The sequence below is a fragment of the Muscardinus avellanarius genome, assembly GCF_963383645.1.
Source record: "Muscardinus avellanarius genome assembly, chromosome: 11".
NCBI classification, from domain to species: domain Eukaryota; kingdom Metazoa; phylum Chordata; class Mammalia; order Rodentia; family Gliridae; genus Muscardinus; species Muscardinus avellanarius.
The window spans coordinates 51398911-51417124 of NC_137797.1; the positions used below are offsets into that span (position 1 = coordinate 51398911).

The following is an 18214-nucleotide window of genomic DNA, read 5'->3' on the forward strand; positions in this document are numbered from 1 at the left end:
ATCTGCTGAAGGATTTTCCCACTGCACTTCCTTCCTTCCTCCCTTGCTCCCCTCTGGCTATGGAGTATATTTCCAAATACCTTTAAGTAGGGATATTTAAATCCCTCAAAATCCTCACAACAAAATTAATCTGCTTTTAAATTTCTGAGGCTGGCTTCAAACCTGTGATCCTCCTGTCTCAGCCTCCTGAGTACTAGTATTACGGGCATCTACCACCATGTCCGACTAATTTGCTTTTAGAATGATGACATATTCTTTTAATTTGATATTTGCATGTTTTAGGCAGGTTGTCACAGATCCAGGCAAACAGCTGGGATGTGGATCTTCTTAAAAGTCAGCACAAATCGGATGTGGTGGCATATGTTTGTCATCCCAGCACTGGGAAGGCTGAGACCAGAGGACACAGGTTTGTGGCCAACCTCAGCTACTTAGTGAGGCCCTCCACAACTTAGTGAGACTCTGTTTCAAAATAAGAATAAAAAAGAACTGGAGTATGCCTCTGCCTCGGAGGTAGAAGGCCCTTGGGCTTAATTCCTAGTATAGAGATAGAGATAGAGATAGAGATAGAGATAGAGAGAGAGAGAGAGAGAGAGACAGTGATTTCACTTTTTTGCTCTTCTGATGGTCAAAAAACATGGCAATCCCAGCACCTAGTTTGCACACCTTATCTCTGAAAACAACTCAGAAAGCCAATAACAAGCGTTTCTTCCAGGATAGAGACTGAAAGACCTCAAAACCAGAGAGGGAGGGTATACCCTCTTGGTATGTTTTCAATGTTTTGCCAATTGCATGTGTCACCCATTACAATAAAATAAGTAAAAGAAACCGCAAAGTTTAGTTCTTAGTTCGGCTTTAGCTGGAGAACTTTCAGGTGTCTTTCACTTCGGATTCATTCGCATCTGCCTGAACCCTGAGCCGCTTAGGTGACTCATCCGTGGCTGCCTGGTAGACAAGAGTGGTGAAAGAATGGAAGGTAACAGTTTTGAGCATTATCTCGTGTAAAGGCACTTGAACAATGAGCTTTTCTGCAAGGTCCCTGGAGCCCCCTTGGATGTGAATGGCAAATTGGCTTTGACTCAAATCCTTTTGTAGTGGGCAGTCAACTAAATCCAAAGGTATGCCATATAAAACGTGGATGTATTTTGCTCTGTGCTGAACATAATGAGCCACTTCATGGAAACAAAATAGAACTGTGATGGGTTTTTTTTGTTGTTGTTAATGAGCTTTGGAATGATTGTTATCATGTTGGTAACTTGATACTGGTGCAGCAGATATAAGTAGGTTTAATTTTTTGGAATAATTGCAACCTTTTCATTTGGCTCTCATCAGATAAAAGCTCGAATTCCTGAAATATGCTCAAATCATTTTGAAAAGGGACCTAGATCTATAACATTCTAAATAGCCCTAGGGAGGCATCCTTATCAAGAAAGGGAAATATAAGGTATAGGAATTTATCTCACTTCTCTGGAATCCGCAAACATCTGTTGAAACAAACCATAACATACTAACACCTTCCAGAATTACTAACTTGTAGCCAGGTGCAGTGGCAACACCTGTAATCGCAGCACTTGGGAGGCTGAAAAAGGAGGAGAGCAGATTCAAGGCCAGCACTCAATCACGTGGTGAGACCCTGTCTCAGTCTAAAAAAAAAAAATGAAAACACGGCAGGGGCTGAGAATGTATCTCAGAGGTAGAATGTTCCTAGGCTCAATTTCTAGTACCATAAAATAAAGAGAATTATGTGTGTGTTCATCTGTGGTTCAATAAAGGTTAATGATATCCAACACCAACATGAATTTACAAAAGTGTTTTATTATTTGTCTCACAGCTTCAGGTATTTAGTGAAGACCTAAATGAAATTCTTATCTATATGTTAGAGCAACAAACTAGCCGTGTGACCTTGGGACCATCATTAATCTTCCTGTACCAGTGTCTTCTTTGAAAAATAAAGATAATCATGTACCCACCTCAGAGGGTTATTGTGGGATTAATTGTACCCATGTATGCAGGAACAGTTTGCGAAAATGAGGATGAATAGTCACGAATACATCCTCACTGTGCTCCACTGGGCACAGCAATCTATTTAACCTGCAATTGCATAATCTCCTTAGCAACAGGGAGTGGCCCAATCCCCAGGGACTCCACTCAGGAAGAACTCAATGTGAAGAGTGCCCCCTGGAGGCGACTGGAAGAAGAACCAGCATCCGTGGTAATTTGAGTCCTACTCAGCCTGGAGTGAAAAGCTGGGATCTCTTTGCTTCCCCATCCTTTAGGATTCCAAAGCAGCAGCCAAAGAGCTAATGGGAGGGCTTGACCTCAGGAAGACGGCTCTTAGGAAATTCATTTTTGCACCTTTGAAAGGAATTACCAAAAATGGATCTAGAAATACTCTCCACCAGTACTGTTAAAAGTGTGGTCTGCAAATCTGCACCTCAGCGTCTCCCCGGGAGCTTGTTATAAATGCATATTCTCAGGCATCCTCGAACTATTAAGTCAAAACCTGTGGGTGGGCCCAGACGTGTTTGCACATGCTTTCCCTCTCCCCAGGAGATTCTTATTAATGATCTGATTTGAGAACTACTTCCTTATACTATACACACTTGGTCTTGGGTTACCCCTTCCACAGCTCTTACTTACAAAGCTCTGTGGATTTCCAACCACAGGGTGAAACACACATTACTCTACAAACTGACTTTATGGGAATCAACTTGGAGCAATGACAACATTTTATTTATCCAACATTGGGTAAATAAGAATTCATCTGGTCTAGGCCTGGTGATGCACACCTCTAATCCCAGTGCTTGAGAGACTGAGGCAGGAGAATTTCAGGTTCTAGGCCAGCCTAGCAAATTAGCAAGACTCTGTTTCAAATTTAAAAATATATAAAGGGCTGGTGGTGTAGCTCAAAGGCAGAATATTCCTGGGTTCAATCAGCAGTACAAAAAATGATCGTCTGACCTCTAGAAGAGGGGTGCGTATGAGGTGTGTGTGTGTGTGTGTGTGTGTGTGTGTGTACATGTGTACACAAACGTGTGTGCTGGGAGAAGGAAGGTCAGTTTGTGGTCAGAAATAGGCAAGAGCCGGTGGAAATGAGCTCTGCTCTATCCCCCTTCCCCGCCACCCTGGCAACTGGACTTCCTGGTCTTCCCTGCCCCTGGATGTTGGTGACCCACTTCCCTTTGATTTGCTGGCAGTAGTTCTTTGGGGGATGCAGACATTTATATTCTTCTGAGAAAGAAACGGAAATCATTTATTAGTTTTCAAAATGAGGAAGTCCTAGAGTGTCTTTGAAAAGCAGACTAAAGTAATCGTCCCTCCTGCGTGCAACCTGGCACTCCGCCCCACATTAAATTAAGGGTTCAGAAGGAGAGGGGAGCTGCAGGAAAGCACAATTGTCAGCGAGGGGCATCAGAAGGCACTCCGCTGGGGAACCCGCCCAAAAACAAAGACTTGGGAAATAAGTCTGTTCTTCGGAGTAGACCCTGATTTCCATTAAATTGGTCAATTTACACCACAGGAGTGTAATATATTTTTCTAAGGCTCTTTTGATTGACAACCCAGATGAACAATTACTGGATCCTGCCCACCATTTCTCTCTCCCAGGAAAATCCCAACAAACACAGGGTCCTGTACACCTCCTGGAGGCCTGAATCGCATCAAGGCGCAGCCTGCATTTAATTGCTCTTGCCAAATTGTAAAACATTCATCTCTACCATTTGGAGAAATGGTTCTTAGTCCAGAAAAGGAAGTTGTGTTTGTTTACTAATGCAGTCTGCACCTAATGTGGTCAGATCTTGTAATGTCTTTCATTATTACATTTTTCTTCCTCCCCTTCATTTTGGAGTTCAAACTAACAGATCAAAGCGATGGCTTAAAGAAGCCACTTTTGGCTTTTGTGTAGAACACAGGCTGACTCGCGCTCTTTCCAACCCTCCTCTGTACACGAAGCCTGGACATCACCGTCTAGAATGTCCAGCGCAGGAACTATGTTCGCTGGGCATTTCTAAAACTCACTGAACTGAACAGTAATGCCATTCATTAAATTCAACTTTTTCTCTTGGTCATGTGTGTGTGTGTGTGTGTGTGTGTGTGTGTGTGGTACTGGGGATATAACCCAGGGGCATTCTACCTCTGAGCTGCACCCCCAAGCCCTATTTTCTATTCTTTTAGTTTTGAAACAGAATCTCACTGGGTTGCAAATGGCCTCACTAAGTAGCTGAGGCTGTCTGTGAACCATGATCCTCCTGTCTCAGTCTCCCAAATGCTGGCATTACAAGCATGTGCCACCATACCCGGTTTACAATTATCTTTTTAATAGAAAAATTTAAGCTGGGTATGGTGACACATGCCTGCAATCTCTGTGCTTGGGAGGCTGAAAAAAGAGGATCAAAGGCTCATAGCTAGCCTTTGCAACTTAGCGAGGCCCTCAGCAATTTAGTGAGACCCTGTTTTTTTTGTTTTGTTTTGTTTTGTTTTGTTTTCGGTGGTACTGGGGGTGGAACCCAGAGGCTTTCTACCTCCTGGCTATACTCCCAGACCTATTTTTTATATATTTTATTTGGAAACAGGGTCTCACTAAGTTGCTGAGAGCCTCACTAAGTAGCTGAGGCTGGCTTCGAACCTGTGCGATCCTCCTGTCTCAGCCTCCTAAGCACTGGGATTACAAGCGTGCGCCACCATGCCCGGCTACTGAGACCCTGTTTTGAATAAATATTTTTTAAAGGACTAAAAGTAGAACTCAGAGGTAGAATGCCCCTGGGTTCAATCTCCAGTACCAAACAAAAAGAGAAAAAAAATTAGTAAATAACCTAACAACCAATCTATGCTGAGTGCAACTTGATGGTTTTTTTTTCATTTTTATACTGAATGTGAAATTCAGAAACATTTCAACTTCTCCAGGTCATCATACGAGCTACTTGCCAGTGTGCTTTGGCTCTGAGGTGGTACCGGTTAGCAGGCAGTTGCTGGCTCACAGAGACTGGAGAGCAGAGCTCTCCTGTGGCTGCTGCCCTGACTTAACACCACAGCCACACGCTGCTTCCCAGAGGTGGCCAGCAGCAAACGTCACCAGGCAAATTACTCAAAGTATACAAGTAGCTGGCAGACCATCTGATGCGAGGCACCCAGCTCTGGATAGCAGTGTCATGAGACTTGCTAACTTGGAAAACAATAGCATTGGCCTCCCTTACTCCTTTCAAAGAGAAATCAGAAACTGTAAGCAACCTAGCTTTCCAGACTTGACTTTAATCAGATTTGCTGGTCAGGCATGGTGACACATGCCTGTAATCCCAGTATTCAGGAGGCTGAGACAAGAGGATCGCAGGCTTGAGGTCAGCCCTTGGTAACTTGGTGAAACTCTGTTTCAAAACTAAAAAATAAAATAGGGCTGAGGATATAGCTCAGATGTAGAACACCTCTGGGTTCAATCTCCAGTACCACAATAAAATAAAATAAAATCAGGTTTGCTGGCACAGCCAAGCAATCTCAGATTACATCAGATGCGCTAAAATGGAACTGACTTTGGGGGGAGGGGTGGGAAGGGAACCCCATGTTTGGCTCCTGTCTAAAGGAAAGGACCCTGAGACCTGTCTCGTCCTCAGAGGAGCCTTGTTTGCCTCTGGTGTGCCAGATCTCACAAAATCAGCCTGGGGTGTGTGTGGCCAGCTCTCACCCTGGGTTTACATCATTTCTATCATTACTTCACCTCCAGTAAAATTTTGAGAGGTAATTGAGGGATTTTGACAAACAGGCGGCTTGTTACTTTTTGTCAGCTATAAGAATGACAAATGACAAAGGACCCTTTGTTTTAGAACAGCTCAAGGCAGGGAAGGAGAGAGGCCACTTCCCCAAGCAGGCAGATCTGCCCCCAGAACCCTAGGTGGGCATGCCCCAAAAGGATCATTTTCCCTACTGGGGTTTGCAAGCCCTACCTGCATCACTTCAAAGATCACTGCAGCCCTGCCCAGGCCTGTGGTTACCCGTTTTGTCATCCCCTCCACCCCCGCACTCCCAGTGGTGGCCAGCCAGGCCTTGCCCAGCTGCGGCTACAGCTGCCAACAGCTCTTTGTACTTGTTTGGCTGCCAGGACTCCTGTTCCCAGCGGTGACCATTCTGCACACTGAGCCGTTTCTGTGTGCTCGACAGTGCCCAGATGTCCTGGACCACCAGCTACTTTGGGGCACCGATAGGTTTCCTGGCACTTTTCCCACCCTAGGGGCTTCGAGGTCAGAGAAAGCTGAGTTATAATCCAGGCTCCCACATCCGCAGGCTGCGTGATCACAGACAAGTTATTTAGCCTCTTGAGCTGCGGTTCCTCTGGGTGTCAAGATTATAATGTATATGTACAATAGTGTGAAATGATGTCACTTGTAAGTTGTTGAGCTGAGGGCCTAGAGCACAGACTCGAAATCAGGACTTGTTGGCCTCGGGGCCATGAACATGTTGGGAGGATGATTCCTTGTGTGTCCTGTGCATCGTACAGTGTTGAGCAGCATTCCTGGTCTCTACCCACCAGATGACAACTGTGACAACCAAAAGTATTCCCTGTAATCATTGCCAAATGACCCTACAAGGAACAAAATTGCCCTTGGCTAAAACCACTGTGTAAAAATGAAAATAACGGTATCTGTTATTACCATCATCATCATGGCCACCACCATCACATCATCAATTAAGAAATGGCATAATTCCAGTATGTCATTGAAAATTCAAATTCTTTCTACAGGGGAGAAAAGCATATGTGATTCAGAAAAATCAGAGAACTGGGCTTACCCTCACAATGATCCTTTCAGAGATGTGGGCAGACAACAGATAGAACTGGTCTTGGTTAGCAGCATACAATCCAACCACCAACATGAAGTATCTAACTCAGAAACAGCAAACCAACGCCAACATGAGGGAAGAGAGACATACTTTACACAATCAAATACCACCCCCGATTAATCAACATTGAACTTACCTGGGTGAATTGGTTTATTTATTGGCTTTTCCCTTCTGCTCTAAACTGCACCCCCAGTAAAAAGATAGAATAGCTGAATTTTGTTCAGTTAGAGGTGTTTGTGAGCTGCTTTGTAGGCCCCAGGAAAGCAGGAAAGCAGGTCTCCCTGGGGCGGGAGGACCAGGGGGAGCCCGGCTCAGCCCCCCAGTGCCACTTGGCCAGGCCTCATCCCTGCATCCCTGGGCCCTTAGAACAGTACAGCTCACAAATGCAACAGGAATCCACTGGAGGTCCTTGCATCCAGAGACACCCAAGCCACGTGTCCTAGGCCTTAAAGGAGGGTCACTTGGCAGACTTTGTCCACCAGACTGGATCCTTCTCACTCTGACCTCTGAGTTTGTGTGTCTGCACCTTCTCAGGTCTTGACTTTACCTAAAGACCTGAACCTCCCCTCCAATTGCTCCCAGGCAATTTTCATCACCACTATTTCAATTCTTCTCCTTCCTTCCTTCCTTCCTTCCTTCCTTCCTTCCTTCCTTCCTTTTTTCTTTCATCCTTTTCTTTCCTTCCTTTCTTCCCTCCTTCCCTCCTTCCTTCCTTTCTTCCTTTATCTTTTCTTTCATTTTTTCTTTCTTGTACTGGGGATTGAGCCCAGGAGCATCTATCCCCAAGCTCTACCTCTAGCCCTTTTTTATTTTTTATTTTGAAACAAGCTTTCATTAAGTTGCTGAAAGTCTGAATATGTTTTACTGAGACTGGCTTCAAACCTGCAATTCTCTTGTCTTAGCCTTCCAAGTACTGGGATTACAGGCTTCTGCCACTGTGCCCAGTTTAGACTATCGCTAAAAATAAAAACTATCAGGCTGGATATGGTGGTGCATGCATGTAGTCCTCGCACTTGGAAAGCTGAGACAGGAAGATCACAAGATCAAGACAGCCTCAGCAACTTAAAAGGCCCTCAGCAACATAGTTATTCCCTGGTTCAAAATAAAAATGGCTGGGGGAGGATATAGTTCAGAGGTAGAATGTTCCAGGGTTCAATCCTTAGTACAATAAATAAATAAATAAATAAACTAATTATTTTTAAACTACCAAGGATAATTTTTCTTTAAAAACAGAATAAAAAAAAAAAACTTTAGCACCTTTCTCTATAACAATCTATAGGTTCTCCAATTCCTAGAGGGCAAGGGTTCTCTCTTCTTATCTAAAATAAGTCAGTAAACCGTGTGTGGTAGTGTACATTTGTAATCCCCATAGCTGGGAAGCTGAGACACAGGGTTTGCAGGCTCAAGGTCAGCCTCAGCACCTTAGAAAGACCCTGTTTCAAAACAAAAGAATAAAAAGGACTGAGGATATAGCTTGGAGGTAGACTGACCCTGAGTTCAACTTCCAGTACATAAATAAATAACTAAATAAATAAATAAATAAACAAACAAATCAGCAAATGTTACCATTATTGTTATTAACGGCCATTGAGTACTCAAAAATGTGTCATGGGCTGGGCTTGGGCCAAGTAGTTTACCTACATTATTTTGCTTAGGTCGCCACAATAACCTTGTTGGAGCGGATGTTGCTATTGTACCATTTTACAGGGTAGAAAAAAGGATCTTGGATAGGTGAAGTTACACATCAGCTAGCAAACAGCAGTATCAAAATTCAAAATTTTAACCTCAGGTCTGCCCAACACCAAAGCAAACATTCTAAAACCAGTGGTTTTCATCAGAGCGGTGCACGCCACACCTGTAATTTTTTTTTTTTTTTTTTGTGGTATTGGGGGTAGAACCCAGAGGCTTTCTACCTCCGGGCTATACTCCCAGACCCATTTTATATTTTATTTGGAAACAGGGTCTCACTAAGTTGCTGAGAGCCTCACTAAGCAGCTGAGGCTGTCTCCGAACCTGCGCAATCCTCTTGTCTCAGCCTCCCAAGCGCGGGGATTATAAGTGTGCGCCACCACGCCCGGCATACGCCTGTGATCTTGTGCTTGGGAGGCTGAGACAGGAGGATCATACGTTTGCGGCCAGCCTCAGACATTTAGCAAGGCCCTCAGAAACTCCCTGAGTGTCCATTTCAAAATAAAGAATACAAACAACTAAGAGTATAGCTCAGGGGTAGAAAGCCCCTGGGTTCAATCCCCAGTGCACCATAAAAATGAAAATAAGACCAGTGTTTCTGCAACTTGAGCACACATCAGAATCACTCAGAGCATTTGTTGAACTACGTGTTGCTGGGCCCTCTTCCCGGTTTTGATTCAGGGAGGCCTGAGCACTCGCATCTCCAACAAGCACTCAGATGTTGCCGTCTCTGGTCACACAGATAGTGGCTCAGAGCCTGGGAGGGAATCATCGATGGGTGAATGGGACACGTTAGCAGACTGAAAACCAATGAAGGGAGGAAGTGGCTTCAGGAGGCCCCGTTTGGAGGCTGGCAGGAAGGGCCAGGAGGCTGAGAGGCCCTGGAGGCCACTTCCTGGTGCCCTGGTTGCCCAGCCCGGTGTGTGCGGAGGCATCAGTACCTCTGGTCCGGGTTGGGCTTCCCCTTCTTTCTCATATTGTTCGCAGTGGTTTCACTGAAGTGTAACCGTCCCAGAGTTACTTTCGTGACCTGGTCAGCTGGCAGGTCAATTCTAAAAAAAACAAAAACAAAAAACATAGCAGAAATCTCAAGAGACTGTAAGAGAACAGAGTCCTTGATTGCATCTAAGGTCTTCTTAGACTCTCCTGTGTGTTTGGTGGTTTAGAGCCCAGCGCTCATCACCCTGCGAAGGGCAGTTGATCCGGCCACTGATTACTGGTCATCACCACGGCGTGGTCAGGAGCGGAGGCTGCAGATGACTCCTGAGCACTAAGACACGCTACTCAGTAGAAGCTCCCACGGTGTGTGTGACCCACCAGGACACCTCATGCACCTGACACCGCAGATGGGTTTTGCTATCGCCACGGCGGGGCTGGGGGGCACCTGTCATTTGTGCTGTTGCCTCTGTTGCCATAGCACTCACCTCCGGACAAGCACTTTCTCTAGGTTCTTCGTGAACGCCTTGGCTTCTCTTTCTTTCATTTGTCCTCTCCTAGCCTAGAGATGGGAGGCAGCTTCCTCCAAAGGAAGGCCGCACCCAGCCTGCCCAGGCAATGGAGGACCGGATGTACCAGGCAAGTTGAGTATTGTTTGTTCAAATGCCTGGACCCTCCGGGGTGCAGGACCAGCTTCCTCCCGGCCCAAATGGCAGTGCCCGAGGTCAAAACACTGAGATGTCCCAGCTGCATCCCAGCCAAATGAGCCACAGAGTAAGCCCCACTGTGAGTCACCTAGAGAGAGGACTCTAACTTTGGACTGCCATATTGCTGTGGATATTACTAGCGGTGCATGCTTTCTATCTTGAAACCCACTCACCCATCTATCAGTGTGCCTTAAAAAAAAACACAAACAAGAAAAAATAGCCAGGTGCAGTGGTGCATGCCTATTAGTAATCCCAGAACTTGGGAAGTTGAAACAAGAGGATTACAGGTTCAAGGCCAGCCTCAGCAACTTAGCAAGACCTTCAGCAACTTAGTGAAACCCTGTTTCCAAATTAAAAAAATAAAAAGGTCTGGGGGTATAGCTCAGAGGTAGAATGCCCTAGTACTTCCCTAAAAAAATAAAAAATGAAATGTATAGACAGCATGGATTAGGAACCCCGAAATCCATTCATTTAGCATCATGCTAAAGTAAATGAAGAATTAAAAGAAAGTTCTAGCTGTAAACTATATTAAATGAAAATTTAAAAGAAAGTTCTAGCTACAAACTATATTAAATGAAAAATTAGAAGAAAGTTCTAGCTATAAACTATCTTAAGGGACTAAAGTTATTAGATCGTTAGCAAGGCTGATAATAATAAAGGATTATGAAAAGAATGATGATTTTTAAATGGATTTTTATAAAGAATTTTTGCAATGATTTCCAATTTATTTTCCAGCTTTATTTCTGTTGATAAATGTGTTCATATTAGGATACTATTGCTAATTTAGATTCTACAGTGTTTCATTTCATTTATTTACTTACTTATTCCTGTACCGGGAATTAAACCTAGGGGTATTCTACCTCCAAGCTATACCCCAGTCCTTTATTTTTTATTTTTATTTTATTTTATTTTTGATGGTACTGGGGTTCCTAGAAAATCTTCTACTTCCAGGCTTCACTCCCAGACCTATTTTTATATTTTTTATTTGGAAACAGGGTCTCTTAAGCCAGAGAGGCTGGCTTTGAACCAGTGCGATCCTCCTGTCTCTGCCTCCCAAGCGCAGGGATTACAAGCGTGCGCCGCCACGCCCACCCCTTTTTAATTTTTATTTTGTAGCAGGGTCTTGCTTAGTTGCTGAGGCTGGCCTCAAACCTGCATTTTTCCTGTCTCAGCCTCCCAAATACCTTATAGGTGTGCGCCACCATGCTCAGCTAGAGTTTCGTTCTAAATAAGCAAACTAAATTAGATGATAGATCTTCCCAAAAGATTCACCATGGAATTGAGAAGATAGATTCTTACTTAACAGGATTGAAAACTCTTTTGCTTCTGTCTGCTTGGGACTGTTCAATAGCAATTATTTGATTGGTGGATTCTGCCTGTATGGGAGAATAAAAGGTAAATGACTTGAAAATTAATATGTCTATTTATTTATTAATAAAAAAAAAGTTGATTAGTAGCGAATTCTCAGGTACTTAAAACGTTTTCCAAGGCACCATGATAGGCTCTGGACAGGAACTACAAATTACTGAAAAGACACATAAGATGGTGTGGTTCTTGCCTTAAAGCAGCGCACTACTGACAACAAACAAACAAACAAAAACAAGTAAATATCTACAATTACACCATGAAAACACAGGATGACAGAGTGTTTCAGGTACGCGGTGAATACAGAGTGAACTAACATAGATGGTTGGACCATTGGGAGCAAACACCGGAGCAGGGCAGTCAAAGGATACACGCATCCCTTCCTTCCTTCATTCTTCAAACACCGCCAGACAACTGCTAGGTGCCAGACATCACTCTAAACATTAGAGGCAAGAAGTGAATGAAATTAACAAAAATCCCAGCTTTGGGGGAACCTCGATTTTGATGTGAAGAAACAATGTGATAGAATGTAAATAATAAAATATAGAAAATGGCATCAATTCAGCCCCTGTTGCATACTCTTCTTGCTGTTCCGTGAAGAACATAATATACAGCTTGTGGGGATTCATGTCATAACAGTCTTTCTGGAGAGTGACTGGCAGCCAGCATCAAGAGCTTTCATAGCGTTCACATCTTTGATGTGTAAATTCCCCCTCTGGAATTTGTCCTAATGCAAAGCTGGGTGCACACAGATGTTCAGAGCGGTTTTATTACAACTATAAAAATTCGGAAACAAATGAAACTTCCAAGTTAGTGAGGCCCTCTACAACTTAGTGATAGCCTGTTTCAAAATAAAAAATAAAATAGGGCTGGAGATATAGCTCAGGAATGGAATGCCTCTGGGTTCAATCCCAGTAACAAACACACACACACACAAAAAAAAAAAAGAAAAAGAAAGAAAGAAAGAAAGGAAGGAAGGAAGAAAGAAAGAAAGAGAAACTTTTAATAATACAGAGATAAATATTATGCCTTCACACAATTGAAAACTTTATCATCTTTGTAAATAATATTTATGGGGTCCCTAATAATATAATTTATTTCCAAAACATAACACTGGCCATGTGAGAGTAATTTAATAACAGGAAAAACTAGACTACCAAATAGTGCACCCCAAATACAAATGACTTTTATCTCTTCATACATTTCTATTATATGCCAAAAATTTCACAAGGGAACCCTATTACTTCCATAATAAGAAAATATGTTTTGTTATCTGCTTATTGTCTGCATTTATCTATTTTGTTTAGTTTAATTATCATTATTGTTATTTAATTTTAAGAAGTCAGTTGGGAGCACAAGGGGTCGATGTGTTCCATAACCAAGCTGCGTTTTAGGCTACTCCAAGCCCAAGCTCATGTTGACCATCAGAATACAATATGTAGATAAAGGCCACCCCTCCCCCTCAGGAGGTGGAGATGAGGTGATATTTGGGGAAGGTGTCCTGAGGATTGAGCCCAGGGACATTCTATCTTCAAGCTACACCCCCAACACTTTTTATTTTTTTAAACAGAGTCTCACTGGGTTGCTGACAGTCTTCACTTAATTGTTGAGACTGGTCTTGAACCTACAATCCTCCTGTCTCAGCCTCCCAAGTACTGAGATTGCAGGCATATGCCACCACGCCTGGCCTGAGGGATGGTGTAATATACACGCTCTGAGTGCTCAGGAGTCATACTACCTGCATTCTAAACTCAGCCCTCTCACTTACTATCTTGGGTGACAAGATAAAGCGGGCCTCAGTTCCCTCTCTGTTAAACTACAGAAAAAAGGGCATTGACTAGATTGGTGGTTCTTCGTCTTTTTTAAGGTCAGAAACATCTTAAAGAAGTAGGTTAAGAAAAAAAAAAAAGAATCTACTCCACAAGAAAGTACACCAGCATTAATAAGAATAAATAACTAAGAATAAATTTAGTAAATTAAGTACTAGCTTTATGCAGCGAACATTACAAAAGCTGTAGTTTGAAGTATAGTTTGTACCGGTTTCTGAGCTCAGGCTTCAGAAATTGGCCACTTCTTCCTCTGTCTTGGAACGTGTGTATGTGTGTGTGTGTGTGTGTGTGTGTGTGTGTGTGTGTGTGTGTGTGTTAATGCTAGGAATTGTACCCAGGAATATTGAGATACTCCCAGCCCTATTTTATTTTTTATTTTCAAATAGGGTCTTTTATTTTTTATTTTCAAATAGGGTCTTACTAAGTGGCTGAGGGCCTTGCTAAGCTGCTGCGGTTGGCCTCAAACCTGCAATCCTTCTGTCTCAGCCTCTCAGGTACTGGGATTACAGACATGTGCCACCATGCCTGGCTTCTTGAAATACTACTTGAAGCCCATCTACCATGCTGTGAGGAAGCTCAAGCTGTCCTACAGAGAGGTCATCATGGAGAGGAGCTAAGTCCTTCCATCCACAGCCCCACTTGGGATCCAGCCGATGGTCAGCCCTGTTGTGATGGTCAGGAGTAAGCCACCTTGAAAATGGCCTAGCAGAGCTACCCTTCCCACTGACTCCTGAGCAGAGATGACTTGTCAGAGCCAAACAATGACCAAGTTGCATCTTTGTGGCCCAAATAAATGCTATTACCTTAAGTCATTTTGGGGACGGCATATTATGTAGCAATAGACAGCTGAGCCAGTTCATAAATGTTGACTGAATTAAATGGAACTAAATAAATTATTTACCTTAATTCCAAATGCTTTCAAGTAAAACATTTCTATTGGCTTTAGGCCCATTTGGGTTTTAACAAAAGTTGGATTTCCCCGAACTTGAATGTGGATGGTTATCTGAAAATGGTTCTTCTTTTGGCAAACAAAAGCTTCATCTGCTGGTGAGAAATTAAATCCTTTGTCTGTGAGAACTTGGTAGCCCACCTCAGGCCTATGAAAAGAGGAATCAAGGAACCAATTTTACAAATATTTTCTTTTATCAACAATACCAATTGTACAAACATTTCAAGAAAATGTATTGCCTCTTGCTTTGTTTAATCAATAGATTTCGTGAATTTTTACTGAGGAAATGAAAATAATCTTTCCAAACACAGCTGGCTCCCTCTCCCAGCCTTTTATCCTTTTCACAAAGCAGAAGCACAATTTTGGCCAAATGCAAGCATTGTTTCCTTAGACCTCCTTTCCCCTTTGTGATTTCTTTGTAAACTTTTAATTTGACTCTACAGGACAATAGAAAAATGTAGGCCAGAAGTTGTGAAATCACCATAGTACTCAGAAATGTGTGGGATAGAATTAATCTCTTTCCTCCTTTAAAACAAGAAAGACTAAATTTCTTTAGTTCCACCAGATTCAAATAGTCACTCAGATGAAAGAATACTCAGCCCACTGGTGGATGTATGAAAAAGAAGCCTATTGAGAATGACCAGGGATAGACCAAACTAACCAGAGCCAGGCATTCTGCTGACTGGAAACCGACTGTCACTAGAGTATCTTCTTTTCCTTTTCATCCTAAGGAATGGGACGGAGGTGGGACTGCTAATCTGATTTTTGCTTTCTTTGTCTTATTGCTACTTCTCAATAGCAACACATTATGTACAACATGCTTAACAAAATAAAACATTAATAAAATATCAAATGCATAACACTATCAAGTAGAGAAGAGACCATACAAGCTGGAAACTTCTTTGATGAGTTTTCTTTTTGATGAGTTTTCTTTCCCCCTACAAGTTGTAGATAAGGAACATGATTTTTAACTCATCAAGGTTTTTGTTTTCAAAAAGGGTCTTACTAAGTTGCTATGGTCCTAATTAAATTGCTGAGGCTGTTTTTGAACCTGTGATCTTCCTGTCTCAGCCTCCCAAGTACTGAGATTACCAGCGTGTGCCACCAAACATGACCAGCTCATCAAGGTTCCTTTTTTTTTTTTTTTTTTTTTTTTGCGTTACTGTGAATGGAACCCAGGCGCATTCTACCTCCAAGCTACACCGCCGACCCTATTTTTAATTCTTTATTTTGAAACAGGGTCTCACTAAATTGCAGAATGCCTCACTAAGTAGGCAGTCCACTAATAGCGATCCTCCTCTCTCAGCCTCCCAAATGCTGGGATTACAAGCGTGCGCCACCATGCCCGACTGATCAAGGTTTTTACATATGGAGCCCCCCCCCCAAGTCAGGAAAGAAGCAACTTTTCAGAACCATGAGTGGAGGAGGACCATACTCACTCTTCTCCTGTGTGGATCTTTGCCTCCTGGGAAATCAATTTGGATAGCTGACATTACAATAAACAACAGAATTTCTAAATTTTGCTCTAGTTCCAGAAACTACTAATGCATCTCTTGGGAAAAGAGTTGCTCATGTTCTTTGCAAGTTAAGCACCAAAAGTTACTTAAGTATCTTGATCAGTGGATCAAGTGAGTCACTGATTACCTTCATGTTACTGATCAGCCAAATACATCATAATCGCCGTGCCCAGCAGCAGCAAAAGGAAAATCCATTGAATGAGGAATTTGATAGAACTACATGCCTTATACCATCTGGGAACTTTACATGGACAAGAGTTTCTGGACTTAAATTGCTAATTTGCTCATCTAAGGGTTGGATTATAGAGTTGTACAGATTTTTACTACAGAGGTAATAAGAACTGTCTTATTTGAGGGGGGGAAGGAATCTTTATTTTGTAATGTTCCAATGCTTCACTGTCAAAAATTCTGAAACAAGGTAAGCCTTACAGCTCAGATCTGAGCATTAGCTCGGAATTTAAGAACAGCTATAAGCAGACACTGTATGTATCAACCAACAAGAAGATTATCAACTGGATAACCAACTGAGGACTACCTGAACCTTATGTGCCAATCTCTGATTATAGAGATCAAGCCTATTTACCTAAGAATGGCAATTCTGCCTTTAGCATCAAAAGTTAAGCATGAAGTCAACTAAACAGGCCTTTCAGAAGCTGTTTTATAACACAAGTTTGAGACATCATTCATAAAAACAATTTAATGAAATTTTAATCCCTAACTTCATTGCTTTTAGGTAATTTAGGGAAATGACATTTGGTAGCAAATGAGACATAATGATCTAAGAAGAAACAAGTAATATTTCTCCTCCAATGAGTAGTGAAATAAGAGTCTGATCTATAATCTGGGTGAATCTGCCTTCTTTTTGCCTAGGAAAAGTGAATCGTAGCTAAGGATTCAAAATAAATCTGCCTCTATCCCTTCGAGTCGATATCATCTGTTTTCCTTCTTTTTCCAGATCAGTGGAGCAGAGATAGGCTGTCCAAATAAACTTTAAAAAGCAAGCAAACAAAAACAAAAACAAAAACAAAAAAACTCTTCAAGGAAGATCTCTAATTAAAAATTTCTCAACTCAGATGTATAAAAATGGAAAAGATTAAAGGCTTTATTTAACTAGAACAGGTGTCTAGCTGTGTGTAGTAGTGCACACCTATAATCCCAGTACTTGAGAGGCTGAGATAGGAAGATCTCAGTTTGCAGCCAGCCTCAGCAACTTAGTGAAGTCCTTAGCAACTTAGTGAGACCTTATTTCCAAATAAAAAATAAAAATAGGGCTGGCAATATAGCTCAGAAGTAGAATGCCCCTGGGTTCAATCCTTAGTACCACACACACAAAAAAAGTTTCTTCATGTGACAGTTTCATACCTTGGTATTCATATTTCAGATAAAACATGGAATGCTCGCCAAAAGATGACCAAATGAATGGTAAGACTCAAAACCATTTTCTGATTGCACACAGTAGCAAAGACATAGAATCCAGCCCAGCATGGTGCTACATGATTGTAATTTCAGCATGTGTGAGGCTGAGACAAGAGGATCGTAGCCTCAGCTACTTAGTGAGGCCCTTTGCAACTCAGTGAGACCCTATTTCAAAATAAAGAATAAAAAATAGAGCTGGCGGTATAGCTCGGAGATAGAATGCCTCTGGGTTCCATCCCCAGTACAAAAAAAAAAAAAAAAAAAGACATAGAACCTGATATTTCATTGACACAATTAGCAATTCATTTCCTTTGCCTCCTATTAAACACATTAATTCCCAAAGTCTGGTTAACTCCCTACATTTTGTTTTAAAGAAAATATTTCTTTCTTCTAGTCCATCCAACATAAACATCCAGGTGATAAATTTTGCCATATATGAAGTTATAAAATACCAAGACGGCCTTCAAGTTTATTGCCCAACATGTCTCATTTCATATTATATTTATTACTTGAAATTTTTATTTTTTAGCCATTGATATTTTTAGTGTTTCAAGAAGGCATTTATAAGCAAGGGAAATTATGGAAGACTCAGGTGAATAAATCATATCCTAAGGAATAAGGAGAAGGTTTAAGGATGTTTAAGATCATGAATATACATATACTCATAATACATGAGTATACATGATTGATTGATTGATTGATTGATTGTGGTACTGGGGATTGAACCCAGAGGCATTCTACCTCTGTGCTACACCTCTAGGCTTTTATATTTTTTATGTTTAGTGTGTGTGTGTGTGTGTGTGTGTGTGTGTGTGTGTGTGTGTTACTGGGAATTGAGCCCAGGGGCATTTTACCTCCACACTACATCTCCAGCCCTATTTTATTTATTTTTATTTTGAAACAGTCTCCCTAAGTTGACCAAAGTCTCAATACTTCCTGAGGCTATCCTCAAACCTGCCATCTTCCCATCTCAACCTCCCAAGT

General features: G+C 42.1%; 1 protein-coding gene across 1 annotated transcript in view; it reads right to left on the minus strand.

Annotated features, from left to right (window-relative positions):
* The window catches only part of MYRFL (myelin regulatory factor like), a gene marked incomplete at both ends in the record, with an annotated part of 137965 nt that overhangs the window by 47017 nt on the left and 72734 nt on the right, over nucleotides 1-18214 (minus strand). The window contains 4 exons of the mRNA XM_080706047.1: nucleotides 6772-6862; nucleotides 9453-9563; nucleotides 11454-11530; nucleotides 14250-14445. Coding sequence (XP_080562173.1) covers nucleotides 6772-6862; nucleotides 9453-9563; nucleotides 11454-11530; nucleotides 14250-14445 — 475 coding nt within the window. The remainder of the gene's footprint in view (nucleotides 1-6771; nucleotides 6863-9452; nucleotides 9564-11453; nucleotides 11531-14249; nucleotides 14446-18214) is intronic.